The sequence below is a fragment of the Cololabis saira genome, chromosome 4 (genome assembly GCF_033807715.1).
Source record: "Cololabis saira isolate AMF1-May2022 chromosome 4, fColSai1.1, whole genome shotgun sequence".
NCBI lineage: Eukaryota > Metazoa > Chordata > Actinopteri > Beloniformes > Belonidae > Cololabis > Cololabis saira.
Window position 1 is genome coordinate 38,179,628 of NC_084590.1, and position 8,993 is coordinate 38,188,620.

Here is an 8,993-nt window from a genome sequence, read left to right on the forward strand (position 1 = left end):
AAGTTGGTTTCCATGTTTGAGCATTTAATTGAAAATCAGAACATCCACCACGGTCAAGAAAAGTGCAGAGATTATTTTATTTTAAAAGTTAAGATAAATGACCTGAAACTGCGTGAAAGAGGAGTCCTATTAAGGAGTAAGCAAAGCAGCTGAATTGAAAGTGTTTGCTCTCCATCCGTTGTAAGGCTGAACCTCCACAGGAAGTCTCCCTTGTTTGACCTGTTGTTGCGGAGCTCTGGTGGAATGTGGAAGTTGGCTAACATCTTCAGTGTTGCGTCAAATTGAAAGGTCACTTTATATTTTAAACAGGGGACATGGAGATCGAGAGAATTATAGCCTGTAAATATTTAAAAGCCTGATTAGGGGGGGCCTCTGCTACTGTCACTATTTTTGTTGGAGCTTCCATGAAGTCTGATGAGCCCATAATACACTGTCAAGCCTCATTAGTAGTTCCCGCCAGAATGCCAGAAACACCCTCCCCTCCCTGAGTTTGCACTGCATGCTTGTGTTGATATACGGTTTGTGTTTGTGTGCATGTGTTTGTGTTAAAGTGGAGATTCTGATATGGCCTACATCTCGGTCCCCTGTAAATCAAACATCTTCGATCTTCCAGGGAGAGACCATGGACAACTTCAACTGGGGAGTGCGTCGATGCTCTGTGGACAGCCTGGATCAGAGTGACCTGCAGCCCCTGGAGGAGAGTCAGCTGTCCAGCAGCATGCCCAGCCTCAGCAAGATGGCGCAAGAGGACTCGGACGAGTCGTCTGAGGAGGATTCCCTCACAGCCAGCCAGATCCTCTCCCACTCCCAGCTTGTAAGTTTATCTGACTGTATGCCAGTAGTTTAAGGTTTGAGTGAAGGAAAACTTCAATTGTTTAGGCTTTGTTTTAAAACCAAAATTATCCTGCAGATATGTTATTTCTGTTGGGATGAGGGTTGTATGCAGCTTTAACTTGGGATCTCTGTTGCTATCTCTATTGCAATTCACTATTACCTGACTGATGTGTCTGTGCCTTTTTTTTTTTAAATTTAATTAATAATTCTCATTACAATTTTTTATATACGGTATATATATTTTTTAATTATATATATATTTTTTTATTTCTTTATTTTTTTTGCAATTGTCCATTTCTGTCTTAGTTTTATTTATTTTATTTATTTGTTTTCTTTTATTGTGGTTCTAGTTTTATATAGGTTGTTCGGGTATGCTGCAATACATAAGTGACCACTGTATTTTTCTGTTGTTTTTTCCTAAAAGAAAAATGTGTGCTTAATTTGCAAAATGTTTTGATATAATTGTTTACATCTGCAAAACCCAATAAAAAAAAAAGTTGAAAAAAAAAAACAAAAAAAAAACAAAATTAAAGCCGTCAAAATAGCAGAATGATCTCTGCGCAGTATTTTCAGAGAGACGTTGAGGAATAAGCCGTTTTCCTTTTTTTTTTCTTTTCTCTTTTCAGATTGTTAACCTCTCTCCAACAGCAGAGCTCAGTAGCTTGGACAATTCCTCTGCCTTTTTTGATACAACTTCAGCAGATTCAACTCCCCTGAGCTCCAAAAATCCCAGTTTCGATGTCCAACTGCCAGAGGACTCGAAGCAGCGGGTGAATAAGGGCTTCAGAGTGTCTGAGATTCTGGGAGCTTCTAACTCCTACCGTAGCTCCATACTGGAGTTCTTTACTAATCTGTACAAATAGTAGATATTCTGTTGCAGCTTTTCCTGAGTAACGTCTTGGGTGGTAAATGTGCATTGGATTTGGTCTTTGTTAAATATTATTGCATTCTTCTATCTACCTTTTCTACATTTCCTCTCTTTCACAGTAGAGCATGTGCATATATATTTTTTCTTAATTTTACAATAATTGCATGCAAAATGAGAATGAACTGAAATCTGTGAGCAGACAATCTACACTTTGGGCTGTGGGCTAGTTTGTGCTTTATTTCAATTGTGGCAGACTTTGGGGATATAAGGGCGTCGTAGATCGGTCGGTAAAAAGTGTCTCTTCCAGCGTTTGCTCGTTTCAAGGCGATGTGTATACCTCCTGCTTCTGTGGGGTTGGTGCTAAGCAGCGACTAAAAACTCTTGGCATGTGGAGGGTCAGAAAAGGTTTACACATTGCCTGTCGCAAACCACGAGCGCACAGTGCCACAATGCTGGCTGAGTCAAACTATTTAACAATCCTCCTAATTGGCAAAAATCAATGCACACTGAATTTACCAAACAAAAGAAAACACCACAAGGAGTGTCCATAGGGTCCCGATTCAAGGTTAGTGGATCAGTTTTATCCACAGAATGATGTTTCATAATGAAGAATAAGAGAGGGAATAAAAGATAAAGTTACATGCATGCTTGCTCAGTATTTGTTTGTGACTCTGCTTATTTGATTTTTGACTGAGGGGGAATGTGTTCCTCTTGTTTCATTTCAGCATGAGGTGTTACAAAAAGATGACGACTCTAAAGTTCTTGAGGACAACCTGCCACTCTCCATTAGTGAGCTTCCTCCTGAGTATTCAGGTGGGGACAGTTTGGCCATGGTCATGGTTTACAGCAGTTGTAAAGAGCTGGACCTCGACAGCTTCTTACCCAGGTACCCGCTCCCACACTTCCATCCACAGTCAAGAGAATCTTAGAGAACATGTTGTTTTCTTAGCCTGCGTTTTTTTTTTCTTTTTATGTTCAGTCTTGCCGAGGAAGAGATGGATGACGCGTTGGAGTCGCGCTCTTCACCGCCACCGTCGCCCTTCTTCTCTGCCATTCTTGCGGCGTTCCAGCCAGCAGTCTGCGACGACGCCGAAGAGGCCTGGCGAAATCACATCAACCAGCTGGTGTCTGACTCAGATGGGTCCTGTGCAGTCTACACTTTTCAAGTATTTTCTTCATTGTTTCAGGTATCACACTCAGTTGCTTTTGGATCTTTATTGTGCCACGCTATTGACGCCACGCTGGTTGTGTGAAATTTTATATATCTGGGCGGGATGCATGCTGGAAGATGTCTTAAATGTATTAATACAAAAAAAGGTTATGAATTAGACAAATTGGGTGAAGCAAGTAGATGTGAAACATGAACTGATAAGGTATCAAGTGATTTGTTACATTTTAAGCTAATTTTTTTTTTTAATAACCGGTAATTGTAATACTAACAAAATTTTCTATCCCTCTCTTTTTCAATTAAATGCTTTTTTACTTCTCAGATCTCCAGTTGACATGCATTTTACTACCTCTGTTCTTATGAGTTCATTTTTGTTACTTCTGTAGTAATTAAGGTACAAGGTTAACAGGATTAGTTGTCTGGCTAGTCAACATATAAGAGGCTTTCTTAACTAGAAAAAAGAGCAATTCGTATATGCAGTCAGCTTGGATATCTTTTGAAATTCAAAATCTAGATAATATACATCTCAGTGACAAAGCTGACTGAAGAATTTTCTGAAAAAGCTCTAATGATTAAGAATAGAAATGGTTTACACAAATTTAATTTAAATGATTTAAATGATGTGCTACAGCCAGCTTGTTTTTTTGGGGGGGTTGCAGAGTATCCAGACCAAATTTTGCTCCTTCACCTGCGATGCTGTGAGCTATCTCGGTGACGGCTTGAGGGGATTGGGATCAAAGTTCCTGAAGTCCTCTCAGATGCTGACATCATGCTCAGAGTGTCCAACTCTATTTATTGATGCTGACACGGTGAGTAACTTGGACTTTTTCTGTCTCTAATCTGTTTCTTTAATATGATGACATGTTGGCAAGAGTCAAGAAAGGTCAACACCCGAATGTTTTCCACAGATTATGTCCTATGGACTTCTGGAGAAAATGAAATTCAGCGTGTTGGAACTTCAAGAATATCTTGACACATACAACAACAGAAAAGAAGCAGCTGTCACTGTGAGTGGACTGGACATTTTTCTTTCCCACTGGGATGTATTTTGTTACTTTATTGCGTGAGTTGTGACTATATTACCTTTGTTAATGCAGTGGTTGAACAGCTGTAAGACCACCTTTCTTAAAAGTCCTGGAGGCGCAGTGGTAACATGTCAACCAATGGAGGTTGAAGAAAAGGTACGAGACTATTACATTTTATTTTTATAGCAGTAACTGACATACTGTCCATTAGAAAGAATAACGTAAAACAGCAATTCAGTATAATCTATGAATTAGAGGATGCATTCAGCCAGTGTGCAAGCAAATGGTTTGTCAATGCTGTGTTAAAAATAGATGAAAATACTGAGCGTTCCACTTCTTCTGATCTTTCTGACTGTACTTTCTGCATTACGATTACTGTGTGAAACTGTAGCTCTGTGAGTGTTACATCTTATTTTCTCTGTCTCTGTCAACCTGAAGTTGGCGCATGTCACACTGATTATCTCATACTCAGTGAGCATCGTGGTTCCTTGGAGCAAGTTCTCTTATGCTACAATTAATGTCCTCAAAACAATTACACTCACTTCATATCTGAGGGAACTGCACAGCAAAATGTTTTGCTGTTGAAAAATAAATAAATAAATAAAAAACTAGCCACAAAATTTCTAATAAAGTGAGTGAATTTGTGCAAATTAATTTTTAGTTTGCCTGGCTTGTTTCACTTGAATTCTTGAATTCTTGAATTCAATTGTCTTGAAATAATTGAATTCGATTGTAACTAACGGCCACTTTTTCAGTTCTGATTCACACATACATGGACCCTCTCTTTCGTTCCTCCTTGCATGTGCATTAACAGCCTGTTCTGACCATTTTCACCCACTTCTGGTTGGAAATAATGACCAATCGCATGCCCTTGATTATCTCTTTTCTTTACTTCTTTTCTGACTTGTAACATGCTTGCTTGGTAGCAAATGGAATTTCTGGCTGTAAGTTTGATATGATTTGTTTATTTTCTTTTATCACTGAAAGCCAACTATTTTTATTATTATTAATATTATTGTGATGTCATCTTCAGTCAACTGATTATTTAATAGAATATTATAATGGAAATATGTGTTTTGTTTTGACCAAATATGTAACTTTGAAATCTTTGCACTTACTTCCAGCAACTGGAGCTTTGTCAACGACTCTACAAACTCCACTTTCAGTTGTTGCTGCTGTTTCAGTCCTATTGTAAGCTAATTGAGCTGGTCCACGAAATAAGCTCTGTTCCACAGGTAGGTTTTTTTAAGCATTTTGTGGCCCTTTATTTCTGTAAGGCTGTAATACCTAACTGTCTAATTGTTTATTCATATTCATTTCTTCACATCTCAGCTCACAAATATGTCCCGAGAGCTAAGTCTGCTGCAGAGCAACCTGAGAGTAGCCGCCGCGTCTGTGACAAACGTTGACGTCGCTGCCTGTGAGAGCTCCCGCTCTGAGCCCATCTTTAGCTCCTCTGAGGCTGCAGTGCAAGCCATCCTGGAGGCTCTAAAGAACAATGAGTTTGCATCAGCCATTCGCTACATTCGTGAGTGCAGGTATGATGAGCAGAAAGATGTTGTTTTTTTAGATTCATTTTTCAGAAAAGGGGGTTTATTGCCAAGTTTGTTAACACACACAAGGAATTTGTTGTGGTGATTGGTGCAATACAATAAAAATAAAAATATAAAAACAAACAAATATATAAGAGATAAAATAAGAGATAGAATAAAATGTATAAACAGAAATGTACAATATGAGGTTTTAAAGTGCCGGATATGAGTCTTTACAAAAATTGACGTAGGATGACTTAGGACAGATAAAATAAAATGTACAAACAGAAATGTACAATATGGGGTTTTTAAAGTGCCGGATATGAGTCTGTACAAAAGTTACGGGATTGGGATATTACGTTAATGTAACGTAGAGTGGGATGGGGGGGCAGTCCGTGGTAGACGGGGGAGAGGGGGGTCCGGGGGGGTAGTGTCTGTCATTAAAATATCTTCATTTGTCTTTGCAGAATATCGTGGCCTCATGACATCTTCGGCAGCCACTCTGAGGATGAGGTTCAGACTCTGTTGAACATCTACTTCAGACATCAAACTTTGGGTCAGACAGGAACGTTTGCTCTGGTGGGCTCAAAGCAGGACCTCACAGAAATTTCTGTCAAGCTGATGGAACTCAACGGGGAGACTCGGGACATGATCCGGCGAGCCCAGGGCTACAGAGCCATCACAGCTTTTCTCCCAGACTCCAGGATTTCGGGCTCAACTCTCTGATGGCGGCCTGGCTGTGTGTCACCCTGTCTCACGCCTAATCTCTCTTCCTGTCTGGAGCAGCTGCTACCATTTGAGCTATTAAACTGTTCCCTCCTGGGAATAGCCCCATTCTTTACTCCCTCTTCTTTCTCAGAGTGCATTTGAATGTCATGAAGTCAGATGTTCAGACGCACAGCAATACTTTTCTTTTTACACAGAGAAGTGACTTTGCTATTTTAATTAAAAAAAAATGCTTTTCTTGCACTAATATAAAACAAACCTTCACACAGAGACCAGTAGCTACTGAGGTCAACAACTGTCCCCTTTAACAGACAAAATACCAAAGCTAAGTAATTCTCTATTAAATGTATTGTTTTAATTGTTAAGGGAAAATGTGCAATTCTTCACTTAATTGGAAGACCTCTCCGTCTCCCAAAAGAATGTATTTGAGTATCATTGCATTGGAAAACACTGTTGTAGTGAAAAAGGGAGGAGTCTTTTTTTTTTTTTTTGATAAAGTGGTGTGTTTTTGTGTGCAAGTGTCTTTGTTTTGTGAGTGTTTGAGTGGGTGAATTCAGTTGTGACGACCATCAAAGATGGAATTGATTGATTCTGGTTTGTATGAGTGGTCTTTGTTCAACTACTCTGAAAGGCTGCAAACCTACTGTAATATGTCCAACCTACCCGCTGCTGTGTGGGTTACCTGTTACTTTAAACATCTTACTGTACCTTTTAACTGAGCAGCTTTTTGCAAAATAGGTAAATTATTTATATTTTAAACAAGAGATAAACATGCTTTTATCGAACTAGATTTATAGAAAGCAAATATTTTGTTTCCGTTGTTAAACCTGCCAAGCTTGCAAATTTGATGTACAATAAAATGCATAGTTATGTTTATGGGAAAGAAATATAGAAACTATTTTAACTGATTAATTGTACATAGTGAAATGGGGGCTTTGCTCGGACTCATAAAATTGTATTTTTATGAAGTTGAACTTTGAGTTGCATGCAAAATGAGTACATACCCTATTTGTAAAGCGTACACAAGAGCTGTTGTAGCTTCTTGCTATGTAAATATACCTGCCTTGGCAATGTACTGTATTTTGGTGTTCTGTACACTTGTATAACAATAAAACATACATTTGTTAACGAAGGTAAAATCTTTTTTTTTCCCCCTATAATGATACTAATTTGTCCCTCCATCAATTTTTCAACCACTCAATTTTTGGATCATCCATTGTCCCTTTAAGTAGGACCTTATTACTGGATTTTTTTTGAGGTATCAGTGATTGTACGAAGAAAGCAAAAATATTTACAGCACCAAGACAACCCATATATAGCGAATACCCTAAGCTGGGCTTCTTTTGGTCTTCAAGGCTCAAATATGGCACTGGGAAATGATGTGTTGGCCAGACTAATAGATCTTGAGCTGGGCCTAACTTTGGTTATGGCATGTGTTATGGGCCAGATGTCACAGGCGGAATCCTACATGGTAACGGTGCTGTAATGGTGAAGAATGGCAAAAGGCCTTTTCGGTGAATACAGGTGCCTACTTGCATTTCTTTGCGCAACATTTCCCCCTTTCTGCCACTCACGGTGCCTCCTATGCAAGAGCCACTTTCCGGAAAGCCTGACATCTGATCACCTCTTTTTCACCTCCTCAGGTAGACCAGATGGCTGGAAAAATAAGAAACCGGTCGTGTATGTAAGGGCCATCACCCCATTCCTTAACCGAGCGACAAGTGTGAGAATATAACAACTTTCTGATCTTGTTGGGTTACTGACCATATCTTAAACACAGAGGAGCCGCGCTCATAATTAAAACCCCGCTCACAAATGAAACAGCAGGTGGTGAGGAAGACCTGACGTCCAGCTGGAGGAGCGTCAGCGTTTTTATTTAGTGTACTGATGTTGAACATGCAGCTAAATCTGTCTAGTTACACTGCTCAGACCTTCCCGGTCAACTTGTCCACAAATCAGCGCACTGCACACAAACACCTGACTCAATCTGAGCCAAAGTGAGTCAGGAAAACAGATCTCCTAATTTTTTGCGTATTTGGAATCATGGGTATGACAAAAACAGACCATAAAATCGATGATATTTGAAGGCACAGCGAGTTCAGTCCAATGATCTTAATGGAAGGGAACAGATAATGTAGTTTCTCACTGTGTCACTAGTGGGTGTGTCTGTGTGTGAGTGTGGCTGTGTCACTGGGGCAGAGTAGTTGATTGATTGATTGATTGATTGATTGATTGATTGATTGATTGATTGATTGATTGATTGATTGATTGATTGATTGATATCACCTGCACCTGGCTGGGGATCAGTTTGTTTTGTACATGTTGTACATCTTTTCTTTTTACTTTGTATTTTATATCTAACTTAATATTAGTTGTTCTTTTGTATTGCACCAAATCACCAAAACAAATTCCTTGTGTGTGTTAAAAAACTACTTGGCAATAAACTTCTTTCTGATTTTAATTCTGATTCTGGTTTGTTGGAGAGTAGGGCCAATCCCAATGTTCACCCTACTCACTCCCACTAGCCCTCATTCACTACCACTAGCCCTCAAAATGAAGCCACAAGGGGTAGGGCTTTGTAATCTTCCCTAGGGATTGGGACACCACTTGCTATGTCACTGCGTGGTTTACATTCGGGTACGTAAGCGACAGCGTAGTTACGTTTGCACATACGTCACACCATATCAGGAAGCCGACAGCTAAAAGCTGTTTTAATTTCCGCTGTAGCGCTGTTAATATGCCACTTTATTAAGTTTTAATATTTTTTCAGGCGTAAAAGTAACCGTTAAGATCCCCAACCTGGGCTCAGTTTATCCAAATAACGCCTGTTAAGAAATTTG

At 39.4% G+C, this 8,993-nt stretch overlaps 1 protein-coding gene across 6 annotated transcripts in view; it reads left to right on the top strand.

Annotated features, from left to right (window-relative positions):
* Window positions 1-7,281, top strand: part of frya (furry homolog a (Drosophila)) — a 66,083-nt gene extending 58,802 nt beyond the window's left edge. For 4 of the 6 annotated variants that reach the window (XM_061719691.1, XM_061719687.1, XM_061719689.1 and 1 more), the window contains exons 52-62: window positions 614-814; window positions 1,461-1,604; window positions 2,428-2,588; window positions 2,682-2,889; window positions 3,530-3,679; window positions 3,779-3,877; window positions 3,968-4,051; window positions 4,822-4,839; window positions 5,020-5,130; window positions 5,228-5,433; window positions 5,895-7,281. In XM_061719691.1, coding sequence (XP_061575675.1) covers window positions 614-814; window positions 1,461-1,604; window positions 2,428-2,588; window positions 2,682-2,889; window positions 3,530-3,679; window positions 3,779-3,877; window positions 3,968-4,051; window positions 4,822-4,839; window positions 5,020-5,130; window positions 5,228-5,433; window positions 5,895-6,153 — 1,641 coding nt within the window. In that variant the 3' untranslated portion in view covers window positions 6,154-7,281. The remainder of the gene's footprint in view (window positions 1-613; window positions 815-1,460; window positions 1,605-2,427; window positions 2,589-2,681; window positions 2,890-3,529; window positions 3,680-3,778; window positions 3,878-3,967; window positions 4,052-4,821; window positions 4,840-5,019; window positions 5,131-5,227; window positions 5,434-5,894) is intronic. The other 2 variants (XM_061719688.1, XM_061719692.1) reach the window with 1 other exon arrangement.
* The last annotated feature ends 1,712 nt before the right edge of the window (window positions 7,282-8,993 follow it).